At 36.1% G+C, this 25357-nt stretch overlaps 1 protein-coding gene and 1 non-coding gene across 2 annotated transcripts; both read left to right on the top strand.

The window, feature by feature from the left end:
* Positions 1–10826: 10826 nt before the first annotated feature.
* LOC118344314 lies at positions 10827–10965 on the top strand. Its single transcript, XR_004798088.1, has one exon. It is a non-coding gene; the product is annotated as a small nucleolar RNA Z247 (small nucleolar RNA).
* Positions 10966–19363: 8398 nt separating this feature from the next.
* LOC109006296 (DELLA protein SLN1-like) lies at positions 19364–21400 on the top strand. Its single transcript, XM_018985528.2, has one exon. It carries the CDS (start codon positions 19603–19605, stop codon positions 21250–21252), a length of 1650 nt encoding a protein of 549 aa, XP_018841073.1. The 5' UTR covers positions 19364–19602; the 3' UTR covers positions 21253–21400.
* Positions 21401–25357: the final 3957 nt, after the last annotated feature.

The raw sequence follows: 25357 nt of genomic DNA, 5'->3' as shown, positions 1-25357 counted from the left end.
ATCATTGAAGAGCGTCAGTTGAAGTTAGATACTTAAGGTTTTGCTTGGTTTAGAAGATTTAAATAATCAGTGGGCCATTAATCTAGACTTGATTTTACTTTTTAGGATTTTCTTTTCTTGCGTCACTGATATGTTTCCAGGATTTTGAGTATTAGCCCATGCCTCTTGGAATCTATAGTGTTTGTACTTATTACTTACCTTGACTACATCCCTATTGGTCACTTCTTTTGGTGGAACTTATACATCTCCTTGAGAAAAAACAGTGAAAATTTGAATAGGTTTTTGGAACTGGTTGCAAGCCCTATTATATGTGTGATGAAGTGTGGGTTAAGTTCATGTTATGTTATATATGGACTGGTATAACAGTTTCTTAGAGTGTTTATCGGTTGTATGGTAGACTATTGCTTGGGAGATTTAATTCATGTATCGATACTGTGCACTTGTATCCAGTCTCATCTTCAAGATTCACCAAGGCTGCCCTACTTCTATTAGGGCTTCTATAAGATGTAGGCTTGGAAGTGGTTGAGAGAGTTTGAGATTTTTTTTGGTGGTAAAAGATATTTAGATTGAAACTGACGAACTTTAGTAAAAAGTTTTGAAAAAAATCTTATATAAACAGTACGTCCTAAATTAGCAAGAGAATAGAAAGATTGCAATATAAATTTAGCTCTAAAGGAGTTTAATATAATTCACTTTTAATTTCTTGTGTTGTACAACACACTTTTATAAGCATAGGAGGAGGAGGAATATAAAAGGGTGATACATGAATTAATAAGATTTATTCATGAATTTAGAAATTTCAAGAATTGATACATGAATGAGCTAGTTATAAAAGGTGGAATTTAAATAAAATGGTCATCCACCAAGTTCATGTATATTTACAACATTTTCCCGTGAATGACCATATACACATTTAATGTCTCGTTAAAACTTTGTCAAGGAAAAATCTGATGGAAAAAAATAATAACAAAAGAAAAATAGTATAATATTCTTATGTACTTTAGAATGTTTTAAGATTATCTCATTAAAACTTTGTAAAAGAACAGTTAGTGGAAGACCTTTAGCGAAGGAAAAATAGTACAATCTGTATGTTTATTTTTTCCCCCTCAAGATCATGTAGAGTTTCAATAGTTTATGATGAAAGATTCTTGAGTTGATGCATTCCAATGTAATGTATCAACTTTTTAAATGTTGCAGTGGTAATATTTAAGTGAATTGTTCCACAAATTATCTCAAGATCGTATTTGCTTGATCTTAATATCCCCTTTTGATAGAGTCTCTCTTGATTTTTGTGATACATGCAACATTATTTTCAAGTGATGTTGTTTAGCTATATTTGATTGTGGAAAAATCACAGTTTTCTCAAATGTGTTGAATTACTGATCTTAACCAAATGCATTTTTGGCTTGTTTTATAAATTGTAATAATTTCTGAGTGGTTGGAAGAAGTAGTAACTAATATTTGATTGACAGATCTATATGAAATAACAGTACTACCACAAGTGAATAGGTTATGTTTGTGATCTTCTTTTATGCGAACCTAAAAGAAAACCGAGACTGCATAACTAATTAATTGAGAATTCAACCATTTTGAATAAAATAATTTCATATCAATTGTTTTATAAAAGATAGCGTAGAATATATTTAACACTATTTCAATGCCTTCGAGTTGGTCTATAACTATATATTATTAGTAAGTTGACTGAAAACACAATACCTGGTCGTGTGCAATTTGTAAGATATATCAAAACATCAATTGCATTAAAATATGGTACTTAGGACCAAGAATCTCTTCACTATCTTTTTGAGGGTGAAAAAAGTTTTTCACAACAAGTGACAAAATAACTATTGGAATATTTAAGGGATGTATTTTGTTTAGGTAAAATGTTTCATGACTTTTTCTTGTATATGTTGATTGATGAACAATAATTCTATTTAAAAAGTGCTCAATTTGCATACCAAGATAAAATCTTATTTTTCCAAGGTCTTTAATTTCAAATTCATTTTTTAAATAAGTTGCAATTTTCATAAGCTCTTCTAGATTTCCAATATATACTGTAACAATAGCAAATCCAAAATCTAACTTGTTAATGAATACACATGGATAATTTGGATTATTGTCAAATTATTCTTTTATTAGATATTTATTTAGACGATTGTATATACGTCCAAATTACTTTAACCTATATTAAAACCTTTGTAACTTGATACGAGTGTTTAATTTATGTTTCGTTCTGTCAAGAACAAACGGGATTTTTCGTGCCGGAATAGTAGCTGACAAGATGTAGGTTGAAATTTTGTCTCGGATTAAATTCCTGTCATTTCGATCTATTTTGTCCAGTTTCCAATATTTTGACCAAAATGCTTATTTCAGTTTGGAATGTACTTAAATGGTCGTAAATAACTTGAAAATAGAGTGACAAAATGGTAATTCCACTTCCGGTTTGATTTTCTCGTTCTTGGTTCTCCTTCCTAACGAAATCACCTATGCTATTTTGTCATTTCTTGTCAGCTTTGTGATATCCATTTGTGTAGATGTCAATTCTTGTTAGCTTTTTTTATTCATTTTTCTTAGTTGAGGTCAATTTTAGTGTATTGGGGAGGTACAATCAAAACATGTACAACACAGTCAAAAGTACGAAAATGAAAACTATTTGATGTTTGGCCAAATGCAAATTGCATTTGCAGCATGCAAATTTGCATGTCTCCAAACAAAAATAGATATTTTTGTTCTCAAAAGTAATGGTTGAGCAATTAATTGTAAACGTTTAACAAATGACTCAACTAAACCATTTTATGGGTCTCATTGAGATAAATTTAATTTTTTTTAGATTGATATGAGTTTTAATTTTTTTATGAAAAATTGAAAAAGTAGTGGATTCCATTAATGATTACTTTGAGATGAGTTTATCTTCCAAACATAGAAAATTTAAATTTTTTAATCATAAAATATTCATAATTTGACTGTGACAAGACAACTATACAACCGATCAATGCCCTACAAGAAGAGTCTACACGCATTGTTGCAGTACCATTTTCGTTCATTTCGGTAGACGAGATCCGTAGTACCGTAATTGTACAAAACAAGATGTTCAATGTTAAACCCAACTGAAATGCAATAATTATCGAAAGGTTTAAATGTAAATTCTCCTTCATTGTCCAGTTGAATCGACTAAATGGGGTAGTCAGGAAATTGAGTCTGTGATTTAATAATTTGTGTAAGAAGTTTAGCAAATGTAATATTTTAAATAGAGAGTAGACAAACATGTAACCATCTAGTTGATGCATTTATTAAAACCATAAAATATTTAAATAGTTCACATGGTGGATGCATGTTAATGGATTCTTTATAAAAATGATGGAGATTTAATAATTATCTTGGAATGAGATGGTCTAATATTTAGCTTTCCTTTAGAACATGCTATACATGGATAATCACTTGGTAAAAGAATTTTCTAATTCTTTAAAGGATGTCCATATGAATTTTTATCTATTCGATGCATCATGATTGATCTCGGATGACCAAGACAATCATGCCAAAGCATAAATACATTTGAATCAAAACACTTCAAAACTGATTGCTTTTGAGTTGTGATCAAGAAGATTTGAACAACTTGTGGGCCACCAAACTATACTTTGATTTTATTTTTTAGCATCTTCTTTTCCGTGTCTATTGTTTACCTGAAGTTTAAAATCTATACTTTGTTTACTTGCTGCCAAACAAAATAAGCCCTTTCACCTATGCCTCTTGAAGTGTTCCCTATTTTTACGTATTGTTTACATGGATTGCATGATTGCATCCTATTGGCTGGTTCTTTTAGGCTACGTTTAGATGTTGAAGTAATCTCAGATGATCTATGAATAAAAATGGAAAAGTAGTGAAAATATAATGAATAATAGTAAAAAAGTAGTAAATAGTTTGTGAGCAATAATTAGGTAGTTTGAGGTAATCTCATATCATCCTACTAGCCAAACATAGCCTAGTGTGACTAATACTTATCAAGGAGAAAAAACTGGAAACTTTAATAGGTAGTTGTAACTAATTAATAATGCATGTTATGGTTTATAGATGACCCTATAGTGGTTTTAGATTGAGATCTCGGGTGCAAAGAACTTTTGGGGATCTCGTCTCATTGTTGACAACTTGATAATTTACCTAATTCGTGTGATATAGACATGCTATACGAGTCTCGATTTAACTAGGTAAAAGATATGTTCGGTCTCTGAAGTTTCTCATTATCAAGAAGTTATCTGGTACCAAAGTTACCTTATTAAAAATTATGTTAGATAACCTCAAGAAAGCTGGGGCCTCGTTTGGATTCAGAAATGATCTCAATTTATCTCATTTCATTTCATTTCATTATTACAACTTTATTAAAGTTTTACACGAACATAATAAACAATTCAATTTTTTTAAATCTCGAAATAATAATAATATTAGAAAATAATATTCTAATAATATTTTATTTAACTCATCTAAAATCATATCAACTCATCTCATCTCAATTCTCAATCCAAACCTGTAATTGTTTGATCCACATCATGCCATGCCAAATTCTTGTCCTTGTCACATTACCCATTCTAGTAAAACGAGCTTTGATATTTTTCAAAGGACTACTCCTTATGAGCCATTAATTTCATTTGAACTCCACGCACCTTGTAAGCTACAATTTTTATATTGGCCACCATCTCCTAAAACCTCTTTCTCAATTACATAACATCAAAACCATTTGTCAAAAAGATATTTAGACTTCAAGTGTGGACTCCAAGCCCTTCCATGCAGACTTGACGAACACCTTATACCACATTGCTAAATGAAATTGCACTCCTTCCTGACATCACTACATCAAAAATTTCATTGTAGCTTATCCATTCGATTGTATGTAACAAGAAGTAGTAGAAACAACAGTAGAAAAGTACGCAGTTTCGACAAAATGCTCTTAAATCAAGGTAATTCTACCAACTCTTGACAAATACAATCCTTTCTACTTGGCCAAACGATGTTAATTCTCTCTATGATGTTATTTCAAATTAAGTGGGTAATTGGCAGTTAAGTGGGGGAATATACTTATTTCCTTATATATATATATGTGGTCACTTGTGCATTGATGAAAAATGTCAACTCATTAAAGTATATGAAAAAGAAATGTTAGTCCCATATTGATAAAATAAATGGCAGACAAGTAGTTTATATTGAATTCTTATCACTATAATTGCATTTGATCTCAAATAGAAGGCGACTTTCGTCACGAGAAACACGCGTGTGGGCAAGGTGTCAGAACCCCTAGGAAAGTGGCCCGAAGCCAAGCCCTGACATTGCCCTTGACAGCCAAGGACATCCTCACGACCAGCCTACACGCATGCTTTGGCCTGTGCCGTGACACGCACGGGGCACCCAACATGCATGCATGCCTTGGCCTACACGTTGACACACACGGGGTGCCCATCATGCAGGCTAGGCCCAACGAGGTTAGTGGTCGTGCGCAACTCAGCGCACAGGCTAGCATGTGCACGCCTGTGCGCATGCCCCTACACACGCCCCTGCATGCGCCCCATGCCGCACTCTAGTGAGGTTAGTGGCATGCCATCCAGTGCACGGCTCCAGCCCGTGCTTTGCAGGTAAGGCCAGTGGCATGCCCACCAGGCATGCCATCCAGCGCATGGCTCTAGCCTATGCCTTGTAGCGCCAACGCCCAGGCCACCAGTCTAGGCCATGCAGAGCCAACGCCCAAGCCACCTGCCTGGGCCATGCAGCACACACGCATGGCTCACTACCAAGACCATCAGCAGGCCTTGCATGACACCATGCCATGCCCACAAGCAGACCCTTTCATGGCACCATGCCATGATCACCAGCCAGCCATGCCGTGCCCACCAGACATGGACCAGACCAGCCCAACATAAGACCATGCATCATTCTAGTCCACCCATGGGCCATGCATGCCACGGGCCAACTTGGCTCATGCCACTATGCTATTGTTTTATTATTTATTATTTATTTAATTATTTTCTAAGGGACCTTTTGGAAGTTTACACTTTGTAACCATTATAAATAGGACCCTTAGTCATTTCATTTACATTTTTTGACAATTTTCCATTGTGGACGATTATTGTTTTTGAGATCATTATTTAGGTGTTTAACACTTGGGCTCTTTGGGGTGCAATTCGTGAATCCCTTAAAAGAAAATTATACTTTGCAATTCATGAATAAGTGTAATTTATTTATCAATATATGAGATTTCCTTTCATCTTTGTGCCATTCATGAATCAAAGTTGATTGTGTTTTCTTTTGTGTTCATTCAAGTTCTTGAGTGTTCATAGTTTGTCCTTTGTGTTCATCCATTCCATTGCTTATTCAATCCTTCTATACACCATATTTTCGACCACCATAGCGTTTGACATACCTTCCATAAATTCATTCTTCCATCCATCAAGCCCTAGCCGAAATATACTTACCATATTCGGCTACCACATTTTATTTCCTTATTCCATTTTGCCCTAGCCGAAGTCTTCTAGTTCCCTGTAAGGTAACACTTGCCTTTTAAGTAACTTTGACTCCATCCATTTCATATTCCTTGATTTAAGGAATTGTCCATCATCAATTCCTTAAATCTCTCCCTTTCCTATTTTGTCTCAAGTCAACTAACAACTTTCCATAAAAGACCATACCCGAAATTCCCTTTCCTTCCTAGAGTGATTCCATCCATCTAGGAATCTTTCCTTATCCACTCCAAACCATCCAACCTAGCCAATCCCCCCCAAAGATCTCGCAAACCCTAATTCTACCCTATCCAAACTTAGCAACCCTAATTGCTCCTACTCGAAACCCTAACCTCATTAGACTCTATCAACCCTAGCCTCTATCATCTTGGCGTCACACTCAAGGACAAGTCCTTCAACCATTCCACATTGTTTTGCCTCTACTAAACACTTAGACTACCCAATTCCATCATCCTCACCATCACTCTATTGTCATTGAAGTTGAAGGCCAAGCAAGTTGGCAAGATCACTCGGTCAACAACCTCACCAAGGCGAGCTCATGGTCCTTAGTGTTTAGAGACAAGATCGAGGTCCCTAACACAAGGGTAATGGGCGCTATGAGACGCACGTACGCATCATCGCGAGGAACTCTACATTTATTTTGAAAATATGAAGTGTTACCTATATCTGATATATAACAGAAAACTAGCCGTTTTCTAGTTACCAGACATTATGATGCAAATTACGAGCAATAATAAGAGGGTTATTTGATGACCATTATGAATGATTTCAGGTCATCATGTTATAATGGTTAACACTAACTTAGGATCGTGGTATAATTGATTTGTTCAATTTTCTAAAGAAAATGAATAGACAATATCTTTTCCTTCTAAAAGAATTTATCTATCTCGTAATTCTAAAAAAATGGTGTTTTGAGTTGTTTTGTAAAATGTGCTACTTTAGAACAATGAATTAGAGGGTTTCATTGTATCTTGAGAACAATTTTATTAATATTTTATAACACAATGAAATGAGACAAAATATGTTATAAATAAATCGTTGTTACGATAAGCCTTGGAGTCCAAAATTTATTTTCTGCCTTGATTCTCTTATTTTCTTTATATTTTCGAACATACCCAGCTTTCTTTAATCTATCTATCACATCCTCTTTAACATTTTATACATCTTTCAGAATTGCGGATGTGATGGTTTACCCTTTACAAATTATCAGGAACTACACCATCATGAACTTCAATCAAATAGCAACTTGGGTTGCTATTTCTACAGCCTTGAAGTTATCATAGATTCTGCAGCCAACCAGCAGCTTTTTGAAAAACAAAATGATGTGTTGCCATTGATAGGTTCCATCTCAACTCCTCTGCTTCAGCGATGCAATCAACTCGACCAAATATGTCAACCATAGAACAATCCATGGTGTCCAATGCCAGGTTGAATGGCAAAAATCTTAAGACATTGAGAGCAAATATGAAATTCCTTCAACATGACTTTAGGCTCCCAAAACCTCAACAAATGTAATTGCATCTGGTCTCACTAGCCTAACATGTTCATTGATTATTATGTGCTCCAACAAACAAAACTCTTCTTGGGCATGTTGTCAGATGTACTTGTACACCAGCCTTGCAGTTTCCCACATGTAGCCAAAACATTAGCCAGAGTTACCCATTAGCTTTCACTCTCTAGGATTCCATTCTCTCAATAAGCCAAACAGCTTCATCGGGTCAATCACATTGCACATACGCTCCAGCCATTTTGTCAATTGCCTTTTGAGCTGAAACCAAGCACCCGCAATGCGAGAACACACACAATAACATGTTTCAATATGAGAATCGAGTTGACACTTCCTGGTAAAACAAAAGTGCCTCGTGGGGCGAGCTCGCCTAATTATCACAATAGTTCAATCGATTCAAACTTTTTGTTTCATTACAAAACTCATTTTTCCATGATTATTCTAACCTAAAGTTTCATATATATTGAGTTGCAGCAACCCAAGTTGCATAGCCACTTAATATTCTCTTACTCTCCCACAACACATCGATCAATCAAGAATTTTCTTTTCAAATTTATTGAGCATAAGCGATTGAAGGTGTTCCCCATCTAAACTGTACTATAAGCTGGGAGGATGTTTCCAGATTGAGGAAGTGTATTAACAATATATTTATGTATTTTCTTCAACTTGTAATGCACAAATGTACGAATTATAGCATGTCCTCAACTAAAAGTCTAAGACTAGTTGCATCCTCCATTTCAACCACGGCTCACATACGTATATACTTGCATCGGATGAAGGTGACTTTTACATCATGTACACAATAATTACTTACCCTTAACTATGCCCATTTCCTTTAAAACCACAACCATATCCCCATTAATTAAAATTAGACTACTTAATGTCCCATCAATTTAATTGGAACTCCTATAATATTATCGGATAGCTAGCAGCCATCTCCGCCACCTAACCCAACATTCGTCCTACAAAAAGCCATCTATCTCTGATGTAGGAGGATCCAAATCAGATGATGCTGAGTTGTCAAATTGCACAATGATGGCGCTGAATTACATTGAGGTGGAAGATCAGTACAAAGATGATAGGAAATCGTGATCTTTTCTTGATTGGGGTAGTTTTGGGCACATTTTGGTATTTTGGCCATAACTTTGGCTATGAGTATCATAATTGCGCATATGACCCCAATTCAGAAAACTCTTTTCGGCGTGCACGTCGTGGTCACCCAGATACACCTGGTGTGCATCAATTTTGGGGCCAAAATATACTGTTTTCCCTTCCAAATCTTCATTTTAATTATTTTTTACATTTTATGGTAATATTTCATTATCGTTTAGGAAGTGATTCTGAATCCGATTTGGGCCAGATTTTTGGCAGATTACTTCTTTAATTACGTATTTATCTTTGGTGTGATTATTGAGATTTTGCTATATTTGATAAAATTATGATATTGTCAATTTACAGCTATTACAACTCCGCTTATGGGTTGATTTCAACCTTCTTGGATTTTGATCATTTTGAATTGAACATCAGAGTTATTTTCTCTGTGTTTTAGGCTATTCTCTTGTCTTCCTTTCCTGTGAATTATTTGTTGAAACTAGCTTGCAGAATAATATCTATTTTGTTTGGCGTCAGTCTCCCTCCTAGAGGTAGACGGATGCACAAACGAGCCCCCATTGCCCCGCCCTTCTTAGTGGCTGCTTTTGGTTTCAACTTTTGAAGGTCTTGGGGTCATAGTGGCTGAGTGCAACATGAAAAGTTCAACTATGGTTGCTGGCCTTGGCCTTATTTTGTCTTCAGACCACTAAACAAGTTTTGTGTAGATAAATTGAGGTGCCCAAAGTATCCTCTCCATTTTAAATTAAATGGATAGTATTCATTCAATGCAAATCTTAAGGAATTTTTATTATTTCAAATGAAATGAAGAAGATTTCATTTTCGCATTGTATCCTAACCCATAGACAATCCTGTAAAAGTCTTTACAAAAAACAAATCGATCAGTATCAATGCTCTAGCTAAGGGACCCAATAAACCTGCCAAGAATCTCTCCACAGTTGGTGACAGCTCACTAAAAAATTGAGTGCATCTAAATAACTTGCAATCCAACCTTATATCAAGCTTTGTATCTCTCCACTATGTTTCCTTTTATTCTCAGTTTCCTTGTATTATTTCCACTAATTTAGTTGATGACTCTATATATATTACAGAAAATGTATATGAAAATTGTGTGTGCAATGAAATATATTCTTTTACATTTTTATGATATCAAGAGACAGTTTGTTCTGACTCACGCCTTTTTTTTTCATGGTTTCCTCTGCAACTTCTCAAACCAATTGCACCATGTCTTCCACCTCTTCCCCTGTTTATTTCAATCACCTTACATATCTCATTACAATCAAGTTTAATAGAGATAATTATCTTCTGTGGCATGCCCAATTGGTCCCACATCACAAAATCCAGCATCTATTTCATTTTGTGGATGGTTCCTTTGCACCCTCACCACCTATGATTTCTACTACAAGCACTGACTCCAGTGCTCCTATATTGTCTCCAAACCCAGACTACCATTACTGGAAACAAGAAGATCAATTATTATTATCTGCTATCATATCCTCATTGTCTGGTGATGTCCTTACCCATGTTGTTGGCTTTGATAATTCACACGTTGTGTGGCAAGATCTTGAAGAAATGTTTTCTCTTCAATCTCAAGCCCGGGTCACTACCATACACCTCAATGTTGCTTCATGCAAAAAATGCAACAACACTATTCCAGAGTTTTATCAGAAAATGAAATCTTAGGTGACACACAAGCTACTGTTGGTCAACCTCTATCAGACAATGAATTAATCAACTATATACTAGCTGATCTTAGGTTTGAATATGATCCTCTCATCACTTCTCTTACTACAAGGTTTGACCCCATGTCTCTTCAAAAAGTAAATGGTCACCTTCTTACATATGAGCTGCGACATGAACATCAACATAAATCTGTGGAGCTTGTAAATGCTTCTGCTGACACAGTTTCTCGCACAAATAATCCTCGCTCTCAATTAGAATTATCAGCAGTGAAAAAATCAATATGGTGGAAAAGGTTGTGGTGGCCGCAACTCCCTTTCCAATGGTTCAAAACCAATTTGCCAAGTGTGCCACAGACATGGTCACACTGCTATTTGTTACCATCAGTTTGACGCCTCTTATCAAGCTAACCAGACCAGCTCTTATCAAGCAAATACAGCCACGGTTCCATCACAATCTGATCCCAGTTGGTATCCCGACACTGCTGCAATGCACTAACCTCATGGTTGATCTTAATAATTTGACTCTACAGGCTGAAGATTATATGGGTATAGATCACATACGTGTCGACAATGGGGCAGGTTTGCCGATTCAACACATTGGTGCCTCACAAATTTCCACCCCTTCGAAATCCCTTCTCTTAAAAAATCTCTTGCATGTTCTTTCTATAGAAAAGAATTTACTTTCTGTTAGTCAATTCACCAAAGATAACAATGTGTGTTTTGAATTCACCCTCATTTCTTTTGTGTGAAGGATCTCAGTTTGGGAAATCCTCCTCCACGGACCAACTAAAGGCGGACTCTACCATCTTCCTCCTTCCCCCTACCATCAAATCTGCTTTTGTCGGTGAAAGGGCTATAATTGATACTTGGCATTGCCGTTTTGGTCACCCTTCCAATACGCTTGGTTCGCAGTATTCTTGCTTCTAATAATCTTTATGTACGTGACAATGAGCTTCTGCCTGTTTGTGACTCATGTCAATAGACCAATAGCCATAAACTCTCATTTTATTTATCTCCTTCTCGCTCTCATCATCCTTTAGATCTCATATTTTCTGATGTATGGGGCCCTTCTCCAAGTTCATCTATTGAAGGGTATCGATATTATGTTATCTTTCATGATGATTATAGTAAATTTTCCTGGTTATTTCCTTTAGCTGGCAAATCAAATGTTGAATTAATATGTTATAATTTTCAGAAATTTGTTGAGTGCCAATTTGGAAGGAAAATCAAATCTATTCAAATTGATTGGGATGGAGATTTTTGTCGCCTTAATCAATTCTTCAAACGTCAAGGAATTTTTCATCGTTTAATTTGTCCTCATACATGAACAAAATGGGTCCGTCGAATGCAAACACCATCATATCATTGAAACTGGACTTTCTCTTATGGCTCATGCCTCCATGTCAAAACAATTTTGGTCTCATGCTTTTCAAACTACTTGTTTTCTCATTAACCAACTTCCCTCTGCGATTATTGGAAATAAATCTCATTTTGAGTGTTTGCTCAAAGTCAAGCTCAATTATTCATTTTTCAAAATTTTTGGATCTGCCTTTTGGCCCAACTTAAGGTCTTACAATTCCCATAAAATGGATTACAGGTCCAAGTTGTGTTTTTATGGGATATAGCCCATCTCACAAAGGCTACAAGTGTCTTCATCAACCTACAATCCATATTTACATAGCAATAAATGTTATATTCGATAAGGCCCACTTCTTCATCTATCAAGCCCACTAACGTAACAAGTCCATTGGCATTTCTTCCTTTGAATGTGCAGGTACCAGCTGTGGGCTCCACTGCTCCACCAATTGCCACACGTGATGTTCCTGTATCTTCATCTTCTCCACTCAACAACACAGCTTCTCCGAACTCATTGCCTGCAACTGATCCATCAACACCACTTGTTTCTTCGGCTCCCACAATTGCTCCCTCTCTCCATCCGATGCGCACAAGGCTCCAAAATAACATCTGGTGTCCCTTATTCTGGCTAAGCTCTTGCAGTGATATCTGCTCCAGCTCCTGTGAAACCAACGTGTTTCACTACGGCCAACAAAGACCCAGCATGGTAATAAGCCATGAACGAAGAGTTTGATGCTTTTCTCCAAAACCACACCTGGTCCCTTGTTCCTGCTACTTTCTCCATGAATGTCATAGGCAATAAATGGATCTATCGCCTGAAGTACAATGTAGATGGCACTGTTCAGCGTCACAAGGCCTGTTTAGTAGCTAAGGGATCTCACCAACAAGCAGAACTCGACTATGGTGAGACGTTTAGTCTAGTCTTTAAATCACAAATTATACGTCTCATTCTCTTCATTGTTGTCTTTCGTCGTTGGCCCACGTGTCCAACACTTTTCTGCATGGTAATTTATCTGAAGTAGTCTTCATGGCCCAACCGTAAGGTTTTTTTCACCCTCAATATCCACATCACGTGTGCAAGCTTCATAAGTCCATCTATGGCCTCAAACAAGCTCCACGCTCATGGTATTTCAAGTTTAGTAGCCATCTTCTTCAACTTGGATTTTTGGCTTCCAAAGCTGACAGTTCTCTCTTCACATATCACCAACACTCACTAGAACTCTATGTTCTCGTGTATGTCGATAATATACTTGTTACCGGGTCCTCCATGAATGCTATCCATACTCTGCTTGACAACCTACGGCTTGGAGTTCCAGTGAAAGACTTAGGACATCTTGATTTCTGTTTAGGAGTAGAAACACATTTACAACCCAATGGTCTTTTTATTTCACAGCATAAATATATCCAAGACTTACTTATCAAGACCAACATGTAGAATGCGAAGTCCATTTCTACTCTAATGTCTTCGGTGCATTCTCATTCACGATTTGACAGTGATCCATTTCATGATTCGACTGTAGGTGCTTTTCAATATGTCTTACTTACAAGGCCGAATCTCTCATTTGCTGTTAATAATGTCTGTCAATACATGCAAAGACCCACTGTTAATCATTGGATAGCTGTAAAGAGGATTTTACACTATTTTCAAGCTACCTCCCATCATGTCCTACTCCTTACAGCGAGCTCTTCCAACATTCTTCAAGCCTACTCTATGCGGATTGGGCCGGCTGTCCAGATGATCGTCGGTTCACGAGCGGTTATCTCATTTATTATGGATCCAATCTTATTTCATGGAGCTCCCGCAAACAACGCCTTGTTCCTTGCTCAAGCATGGAAGTTGAATATCGTGCTCTTGCTAACTGCACTGTTGAACTCATTTGGCTTTAGGGACTTCTCAATGATCTGGGAATTCATCTGAACCAACCACCGATTTTATGGTGCAACAATATCTGTGCCACATATCTCTCCGTCAATCCTGTTTTCCATGCTCGTACGAAGCATATGGCCATTGATTTTCATTTTGTTCAAGAACATGTCAATCGAGGTCATATTAAGGTCCAATTTATTTCTAGTAAAAACCAACCAGCGGATATCCTCACTAAGCCACTAGTTGCACCTAAATTTGTGGACCTACGAAACAAGCTCAAGGTCACTGCTGCTCCGTTGAGCTTGATGGGGCATATCAGTGCTCTAGCTAAGAGACCCGATAAACCTGCCAAGAATCTCTTAACAGTTGGTGACAGCTCACTAAAAGATTCGAGTGCATTTGAATAGCCTGAAATTCAGTCTTGTATCAAGCTGTGTATCAATTCTAGAAGCTAGTTGTCTACCAACGTCCACTATGTTTCCTTTTATACTTGGTTTTCTTGTATTATTTCCACTAATTTAGTTGATGACTCTGTATATATTACAGCAAATATATATGACAATTGTGTGTGCAATAAAATATATTCTTTTACATTTTTAATCAGTAGCCTATCATTATACAGATAAAAGTAAACTTATGCATGCATATCCCTAATCCAAGCCAAATTAACTGGCCAGCTTGCATCCATTCTCAATTCACCCAATGCGATACTTGGTAGTTGAGAGGCATGGAAATATGTAGCTAAAATACCTCAAGCACCTGACTTTGCCTGGTTATTTCTATATTTGGTTCTGATCTTAAGGATGTTGGAACTCTGGAACCTTACACAGTACTAGTACTGGACAGGACTGTTTTTAATTTGTTTCCAAGGAATACAGGACTGTTTTTTAAATTTTATTCGTTTGAAGTAGATTTCCACCATGATCTTGAGCAATTTGAATTAACCAATTTGAATGAACCCACTTTTTGAGAATTTGCAATCTTGTCCTTCCCAGTTCCCAGCAAGGAAAAAGGAAAAAGAAAAGCCTTACACGTGCAATAACGTGTTAGTGTCAGCTAAAAGAACGGAATGGACGCAAAGTAGTGGTCTGTGTCCCAAACAAAACATGTTCTCAAGGTAAATGCTCTGGTCCCAATTCCCCAGTCCCCTCACCTCTCTTCCCCTTCTCAAAAGCAATGTTCAGCAGAAAATTCATTTCAATTGGACGTTGATTCCCACTCTGTATACGTGGCCACATTCTATTCTCCAACCCACAACTGGGTCCTCGATCGTAACACTTCTTTACACCTAAATTCGTGCTTTTCGGGCTTTGCAATTTGCATGCAAATGGTCCCAAATTCCATGTTATCTTCTGGACCACCTGATGATCTCTCTCTCTCTCTCTCTCTTCCTATTTCAGATCAGAAATCCAATAATTCTCATGCATGCAGTCATGCAGATCAGTATTCATTAATTTCTCTACACGGCCTTGATTCTATTCACTTTTATTGCGTGCTGAACAACTTATCCTGCAAAATTATTTTCATCTTCCAACTCCAATATATATGAACTATCTTTGATCTCCAATGATCTTAATTTGAGCTTTCTGCGCTTTTCTGCATTCTTGGTCCCAGCTGGTTTGACATGATCAGATGGACCACTTCCAGTCTTCCACCCACCTATCTGAAAAAAGGCTTTTTACACGGATATTATGGTCGTAATAAAGAAAAAGTTTGTTTTTTCAACTGTCCTAGATCTTTATTGATATTATTATCTACAGTGAAGAGCCTCTTGTGCACTCTACTTTTATCATGCATCAAACTCTCAATAATGATCTCTCTCTCTCTCTCAATAATTGCCAGTTTTTTTAGTTTCAAAACTTTTATGATTTCTTCGTGTTTAAGCCATGGAAATAATTTACACTGATGACATAATATGATGCGATTTACGAGAATTAATAAAATCATATCATGGTGTCAACATTTTAGAGAGTGCATTCTCCAAACGGACTTATCATGAACTAATATAGTACTTTAGATAAGTGTGCTAGCTAATTATATAACATATATTTTTGTTATCTCGGGGGACATAAAGATAGACTGGCATGCATGGGGAATTTAGAAAATAGACCCTTGTCTTATAATTGACTAATGCATGAGTTTTCATTCTAAGACATGACTTTTAGGGTTCGTTTGTTTTCAGAGATGAGATGAGATGAGTTAAGATTAAAATTAAAAAGTTGAATAAAATATTGTTAGAATATATTTTTTAATATTATTATTGTTTTGAGATTTGAAAAAGTTGAATTGTTTATTTTATTTTGTGTGAAAATTTGAGAAAATTATAATGATGAGATGAGATAAAATGAAATGAGATGAAATGTTTTTGAAAAACAAACAAGGCCTTATTTACGTTTAAAGTATTTCGTGAAGTTAAAGGTCTGTAGCCTGATTGATATAACCTCAACCTCCAATTTGAAAGTTTGGAATTCGAAACCCCCAACTCCGTGAATTTGATCCAAAGTTTCTAGCTTCCTTCTAAATATGTGCTGATACTTGATGCCCATATGATCTTTTTAAATAGCCAAGTTGCAGTGCAGATGCCAAACTAAAAATATATAAACTACTTCTTCCCAGCTTGTCTTATCTCCCAATTATTTTATATATGAAATTATTTATTAATCTGTTGTACGTTACTTCCAATTGATGACAAATATATAAATATAAAATATATGTGTGTGTGTGTGATGATGTTATGTATGTCAATGATTCAGCAACAGCGACACCTGTTGATCATGATGTGGGGTTTGACACACGTATATATATATATATGTATATATGTATTCCCGATGGATGTTGGCCATTACAGTGACAGTATACTATTAACGGAAACACTGTTAATTTAAGGCAGTACCTAACAACGTGCATGCATATGGTAAAATATTGTATATATGTACTCAAAAGGAGCTTTATGATCATCATCATGTGGAGGCCGATACGTCGCTGAATTCCATTCTGAATTAATAGCACTGGAGTACTTTGCAGCATGCATGCATGCATGCCCGTGGACCCAATATATCATGCATTGCTCCACAAAAATATTCAAAAATCTTTCTGATTCGATCTCTTGGGAACTACTCATACATATACGAAATTAAGACTTTTAAATATTATATATATTATAAAATCATCACTTATCTAAAAAATTTAAGTTTGAAATATTTAATTATATGATGTAGAGTATAGAGTCAGATTCAAACTTAAGACTTCTATTCTGATCTATATATGTGAAATTATAATTTATCTTAAAAATTTAAATAAAATTTATTATTTATATTATATTCTAAATATATATATATATATATATATGTGTATGTTTTCTTACTTCTAATTCTTTTGATATGGATGGTGTCGCGAATTTTACGTGTTAACTTATAAATGTTAATGTGATGATATACATATTACATTATTTTTATAACGTCTCAAAGGAAGGGTAGTCATGCAAATTCTGAAATTTTAATATTTTTTTATAAAGTGAAACTACCTGCACGTTAATGGATGCTAATTAATATATTTGCATATAAATAAATAAAGGTGGCCGTATTCTATCCAGCTTGAAGGGTTTGCCGAATGAATAATGTTAGATACAGTCTCTATTTAAAGATTGTAATGTAAATTTAAATAATTTTATCTTTAAAATTTTTTAAAATTATAAAATTATTTTTCTTAAAATAATATTTTTTCTCATTTAATAAAGAATTTGCATATATAATTTTCAAGAGGAGACTCCAAACAAAGTTTCTCTTGCCGAATAATCGAGCCCTTAGAGCGAGCATCAAGTAATATTCTCTTATATATCCTTATAAGTAGAATAAATTTCATGAGTATTAGCCTCCTAATAAATATAGAATATTCTGATTTGTTTATTTTTATTAATCAATTAATTGGGGCTTTCAATGCTGTCAAATGGTCATTTTCAGGTCGATTCAAAATTTTAATTAGGAGAATTGTTTTGGTCGATTCCCCAACCAGTCTGCAAAAGTCTGCCATAAGCATCATACTAATATAGAATGTCTATGGGACCTAGAACAACATGCATTCATTCATTATATATGCACAACATGCATGAGTCTACCTCCATATACATGGATATGTAGTCCATTAAAGAAAGAGCTAGAGTTATAATATGTTGATCTATCGATAACTTTTACAGGATTTATTGAGTAACGTTGTTGTTCATTTTGTATTTTATCATTCTTGATTATATTTAATACTGATATGACATATTTTGTAAAATCATCAATTGTCACAACAGTTTAAACTAATAGAAAGATGTAAATTTTATTATTTATATTATATTTTTAACACTGTCTCTCACTTATAGATCAATCTCTTTTTCAATGAGTAATCATTATTCGAATTCAGGATATCTATTCTGATACTATATGAAATTATTAATTATTTTAAAAATTTAGATTAATAAAAAGAAATAGATTTTATTATTTATATTATATTCTTGATCTATTTTAAAGTGTGAGTACACGTGGCTAGTGACCCTAAACAGCTACTCAGATGTTGTGTCCAAACCTCATAAATACATATGTGTTATGCCAAGAACGTTTATTGAGACTTCGACATCGTATCCATACAACACGTGTGCATGCATATAGACTATAGAGAGGACCTCCATATCTCTCTCTCTCATTAAGTTGTAGGTGAACATCTATGCCATATTAAGTGTTGTAAACACCGTCCATTCTGTTATAAAGTCAGCTGATTTAACTTTAGGTCCCTTTCATTATTATTATAAAATTAATTAAAGTTTATATATTTATCCAAATTTTTATTTTATTGTTTTGAATTTAAAAACCAGTTAGGAGAAATCTCGTTCATCATTATAATCGCCAAACCTTTTGCTTTCATCTGCAATAAAATATTCTGCATCTCAAGTGTATATATATATATGAAAAAAAATATTTATAATTGTGAATTGTACAACTATCGCGTAATCGTTTTGAAAATAATAAATAAGATATGAGATTTATATAAAAAAATTAATTTTTTAATAGTAAATTTTACTCTTTTTAAAAATAATTATATAGTATTTACACATTTTACGATTATATGTAAAATTATATATTTTTTTTCTGAGCCTCGATTTTATATATATATATATATATATATAATAAAGCACAAGTTGAGCTTAGCTTAATAATTATTCAGAAAACAAATAAATATAAAGAGAGAGAAGGCAACAAATAATACAACAAAAAAGAAAAAAGAAAAAAAATATATACGAGGTTACCAATGCGAATACCCAAAATTTAATTAATGGATAGGTACAGTTCATGGGTTTTACAGTCTCTCTTTCTCTCTCTCTCTCTGAATCAAAAATCCTCCTTTTGCCTCTCTCTTTCCCTATCACTTTTCACCGATATCACTGATTCTGTGACTCCATCACTCTTAAAACCATACACCTACACACGCGCGCACTCTTTCTTCTCTTTCAAATTCTCTCTAGATTCGGAATGATCGACCAAACCCACAAAATCGCGCCTGGTATCTGATCTGAACCCAAAGTTACCTTCAAGTCTCTCGACTATGTCTCTGTATAGCTCCGGTACGTCCGCCGCTAGCAGCGCCGGTAGCTCGGTGTCCTCCACCACCAAACCCTCCGAGATCGATGGCCTCCTTGCCGGCGCCGGTTACAGGGTCCGCTCTTCCGACCTTCGCCACGTCGCCCAGCGCCTCGAACGCCTCGACGCGGCCATGGTCAACTCTCCTGCCGAGGTTTCCCAGCTCGCTTCCGACGCTGTTCACTACAACCCCTCAGATATCGCCTCCTGGGTCGACTCCCTCCTTTCCGAGCTCAACCAGACGGCGTCTCTGCCGTCCGATCTTCCGGAGCTTCCCGAGCTCATGGTGGGCCCAGGTCTCAATCAGACGGTTTTAGCCGAAGATGCTTGGACGGATCACGACGCGCCTCAGCATCAGCAGCTGAATAATCAGTTCCCTGTCATGACCGCGATGGAAGAAGATTCCGGGATAAGGCTAGTCCACGTGTTGCTGACGTGTGCGGAATCCGTGCAACGTGGCGACCTTGCATTTGCCGGTTCGCTGATCGAAGATATGCAGAGCTTGCTCACACGTGTAAATACCAGCTGCGGCATAGGGAAAGTAGCCGGCTACTTCATCGATGCCCTGAGCCGCCGGATATTCACGCCGCAGGGTGTCGGGTTTGGTGGCGGCGTTGGCCTGGACCCGGCTTACGAGAACGAGGTTTTGTACCATCACTTTTACGAAGCATGTCCATACCTCAAATTCGCACACTTCACGGCGAATCAAGCCATTCTAGAAGCTTTCGACGGTCACGATTGCGTGCACGTCGTTGACTTCAACCTGATGCACGGCCTTCAGTGGCCGGCTCTGATACAAGCTCTGGCGCTCCGACCCGGTGGGCCCCCTTTACTCCGATTGACCGGCATTGGCCCACCTTCGCCTGACGGGCGTGACTCACTCCGAGAAGTCGGGTTGCGGCTCTCCGAGTTAGCCAGGTCCGTCAACGTCCGGTTCGCTTTCCGGGGCGTAGCGGCTTCGCGGCTCGAGGACGTGAAGCCGTGGATGCTCCAAGTCAACCCGAAAGAAGCCGTGGCCGTAAACTCAATCATGCAGCTCCACCGTCTTCTCGGATCGGAGCCGTCACGGAATTCACCGATAGAAATGGTTCTGGGATGGATCCGGAACCTGAACCCGAAGATCATGACAGTGATCGAGCAAGAAGCGAATCACAATCAGCCCGGGTTCTTGGACCGGTTCACAGATGCACTATACTACTACTCGACCATGTTCGATTCACTCGAAGCCTGCACGCTACAGCCGGAGAAAGCACTGGCGGAGATATACATACAGAGGGAGATATGCAACGTGGTGTGCTGCGAGGGCTCGGCTCGGGTGGAGAGGCACGAACCGTTGGCGAAGTGGCGGGGTAGGCTAGGACAAGCGGGTTTCAGGCCATTACATCTGGGATCCAATGCGTTTAAGCAAGCGAGCATGCTGCTGACACTGTTCTCGGCAGAGGGGTATTGCGTGGAGGAAAAAGAAGGGTGCTTGACGCTCGGGTGGCATAGCCGGCCTCTCATCGCGGCTTCGGCATGGGAAGCGCCCCTTGCACTTCCAGATGCAAACTCACCTGCTGCTGCACCTGGGATTTTCGTAAATCCTCACAGTAATCCTCCTATAAACTCGCTGTAAAATTGTGTATTCCGTTCCGTTCAGTTGAGTTGAGTTCAGTTCCTCCCGTTTTGATCACTAGTCCTACAATTTTCGTGCCCTTAATTTTTCTTTAATTTACTGCCATGCCTAGCTATTTAATTTAATTACTCTTTTTCTTTTTTCCTAATTTTTACATCAACTTTCATACATTCCCCTTTATTATTTTGAGTGATCTTCTCAGTAGTTTGATATGTCAGTCATAATTTAAGTAAAAAATGTAAAATATAATGCAATATCGTTTGTGTAATTAAAAATTATAAAATTAGTTCCATACACATTCATGATAATTAGAATAGGTTTGATAATTAAAGGTTAATCCAAGAAAGATTTGGTGAGAAGAATGGGCCATGGCATGATTTTAAAGTCAAAGCAAAATACTGGTGGATGGCATTGGCAGAATCAATAAGTAGAGTGAAATAATAAGATTCACGTTCTAGAAATGAACCATATATACCATGCATATATATATATATATATATATATATATATGCCAATGACTTTCTTGCCGAATGCATGGAATCACCTATGGTCGGTCCTTAAGGATTATTGGGTGGCCTGTCCATCGTTGGAGTGTCAAAACCCCTAGCTCTCGACTAATGCTCCCTCAAAGAAAAAAAAAAAAAAATCATGTACGTATCTGCAAGCATAGACAAAAACATGCTTAAGCAGTCAATGCCATGCATGCAGGAAGTGGTTTGGATCGAGGAGGGAGCTCATGTCATTAACTTGTTGCCCTTTCTTTCATGATCGATATTATTGTAGCAAGCACAGTACGTACCAGAAGCAGAGAGATTAATAGCTCTAAGGTTAGGGGCCAGCAAGGAACCTGAAATCATTAATTTCCAAACAAGGGAATTTTTCTTTTTAAGGGTTCCATCTACACCTTGTTCTATTCCAGCTTAGACTGCTACATGTGACCAAACATGCATCGATCAATTATTTTAGCCCTCGCATGCATTTGCTGGGATGGAGACCGCCACCTACCTTGCTGCATGCCCCTTTGGTGTATCATGATACTCCAACAACCAAATTTATAGCTAATTAAGCTAGGGTTTTATTTCATTTTTATCTCTTTTTATTTTTATTTCAGTTTTTTTTTTAAAAAAAAATTTCAAGCCACTAGTTGATGTGACCTCTATTATAATATTTATAAATAAATTAGTTAATTCGCACTAATAATTTTTTTATGTTAGCATGTACATTAGACTTCTATATCAGCCGTGTGCTAATTATTTGTGTCGATAAATAGGCTCGTATGTAAATTTTTTCTCTGCGGGTAAACCAGAGCATGCAGTGCACAGTACCCTTGGAGGTCTTCAATTGAGTCCAAGCTAAGAATATTTATTTATGTTTGACGACATTTGATCTTTAGAATTACTTTGGCTCACTACATAACTTGATCATCAGCATAACATAACGTTGAACTATCATCCCGCCATTCTATTTTAAATACAAACATCAAGGAATGGTCTCGTGGTTTAGATTTTGATTTTCCCATCTCATGAACTTTCAGTAATTTGATTTAGGTGCCGCCGTGTTGTTTGGATAGTGAGTTGAGATGATATGAAAGTTTAATAAAATATTGTTAGAATATTATTTTTTACTATTATTATTGTTATGTGATTTGAAAAAGTTTAATTGTTTATTATATTTTGTATGAAAATTTGAGAAAATTATAATGATAAGATGAGATGAAATAAAATATTTTCACTATCCAAATAAGATCTTAACGACTTTGAGCAATAACTTTATCTCAATTTTCGGTACTTTGATTGGGTGTAAGCGCTTTGATTTAAGAATGAGTTATAAAAAGAAAAAAAAATTCTCATATTTTTTTATTGGATTTAAAAAAGTAGTCTTAAAATTAAAATAATTTTTGTATACACTTGATATATTTGAGCCATGGACTTAGTCAAATGCAGCGTCTCTCTCTGAATATTTTTTTCCCCTTCTTTTGGGCCTACATCAAATACATATCTATATATAAACCCTCTCACGGAGAAGAGTTTGAATTTAAAGAGATATTTGGTCTCTTTTTTTTTTTAATAACTAAATATACCAAAGTCATGCTTTGATATCTAGGTTTTTTTTTTTTTTTTTGTGCATGTCCAACAGCTTATACGTACTCTTGGTTTACATAATCATAATACCCCAAAAAACTTTATAGTATTTGTTTTTTGGGGTATTAATCTGTGGTATATTAGAGGGAATAGGAAGTGAAGAGAGACATTTGGGGGTGGTTGATGTGGATGGACATGTGATGTGAGGATGTGGGTCGTGCCCAACTTGAACCAAAGGGGACTCCACTCCAAGACCACAACCACCAACGTAGTAATCAGCATAAGAGGCAGAGTCAGTTGGGTCACATGAGAAATCTGTCGACTCCATCCTCCCAACTCTGCCTGTCACCTCACATCCCTTTCTTCTCTTTGTGGGTCTCACTCTCCCCCCCATCACAGATCAGTTTCTTCTTTTTCTAGATCGTTGAGGTCCCTCTTTATAAATTTGTCAATCTTCTCTTATTGTCTTAAATTTTCTTATTTTCCGCCATATTTATCACCAAAAAATTACTGAATCTCAAAAATATATCACGTAAAAGAAATTTACGAAACATAAATTAGATTTTACGATCTAACGTATTATATTAAATTTTTTATATAATATATTTTAATATCGTTCACTTAAAATGCATAATAAATGTAACTAAAAAATGAAAAAAAAATATTTAGAACAAAATTTCTAGCAATTGGAAAGTCTTAAATAATTCATATAGAAATCGAGAAATATCTTCAAATTAGAAGGGAAAAAAAAAAAAAAAAAAGGAAGAAGGAATATATCTCTGATCTCACATGGCTACTTGTATAGTAGTGTAGGCCATGAAAACGAAACCGATGACCTATGGCTGTGGGGCTACCGAACCAAAACGCGGAACGGGAAAAAGAGAGGAAAAAACCCCTTCCGAAACGGTGGCCCACGACACTTTCGCCCTGACTGTTGCACGTGATCCCGTTTCGGGACATCCGGACCAACTTGTGTGTTGTGGGCCCGCCCAACAATACACTGGGGACCACCTATGCAAGCTAAGCTTTTAATAATCATCTTGTGACCCGGCAATTTCACGTTTCGTTTATCCCCCACGTGTCGACAGCGATGTCACCTTTTAAATTTTCATTTTTATTATTTATTTTTCCCATCTCTATCTCCGTCTCTGCTGGGTCAATCCTCTGTGAGAAAGACCACTCTTTCCTTTCCTTTTCTTTATTATTATTATTTTGTTTTTTTAATTACGAAAATTCGTTTTTCTAAGCTGTGAAAAAGACACGTGATTTGAGCAATCAACGTGTGGGTCCAACGTTTGTTCTACGAGACGGTCCACGGGGTCTAAATCACCAATTTAAATTTTGTGAATGAATGAACTGTCTTCAACTCTTTTTAATCCTTGCGATCATAGTAGTGGAATATAGATGTTGCCGCTAAAGTCGTTGATTTAATTAATTGGGATTTTATAAAATTATTTTATTTTTAATATAGTGTAAAGCATACGTTATTTAAATTTTAAAATTAAATTATAACACGTAAACAATATATAATAATAACGTTTATTTTTATGTGCTATCCATCAATTAGTGATAGATAAGTTTTTAATAATAATGTTGATGGTCTAATCTATATATATATATATATATATTAAGGTCATTGATAAATGATAAGTACTAACAATTTAAGCAACGATTGAAAGTGACATTTTGAATCATAAAACTCACTTTTTACAAGAGAAAAGAGGTTGTTACAAAATGCATGTCAATTAAAATTGATGATGATGATGATGATTATCCTAACAATTTTAATTACAACTCATATAAGGAATAGAGTATTAGAAGTAATCAATAAATTTTCCTTTAATGATTGTCAAAAAAGTTGGGGTGGTTAGTTTTTCTAAGATGCCAATCATGAGCATCCCATCCTAACGAGAAAAAGGTGTAGGGCATACTTACATTACTAGAAAATAAAAAAAAAAATTAATAATGGTGTACTCATTAGTGAATAATTTGACTTTGAGCTTTTTGGGTGAGCATGTTCAAAT

The sequence above is a fragment of the Juglans regia genome, chromosome 1 (genome assembly GCF_001411555.2).
Source record: "Juglans regia cultivar Chandler chromosome 1, Walnut 2.0, whole genome shotgun sequence".
Taxonomy (NCBI): domain Eukaryota; kingdom Viridiplantae; phylum Streptophyta; class Magnoliopsida; order Fagales; family Juglandaceae; genus Juglans; species Juglans regia.
Note: the sequence above shows the minus strand (reverse complement) of the source record. Positions and strands in the feature narration are given on the sequence as shown.

Bases quoted from the DNA above. Each gene is read 5' to 3' on its own strand.
- LOC109006296 (XM_018985528.2), top strand. From the start codon at position 19,603: ATGTCTCTGTATAGCTCCGGTACGTCCGCCGCTAGCAGCGCCGGTAGC.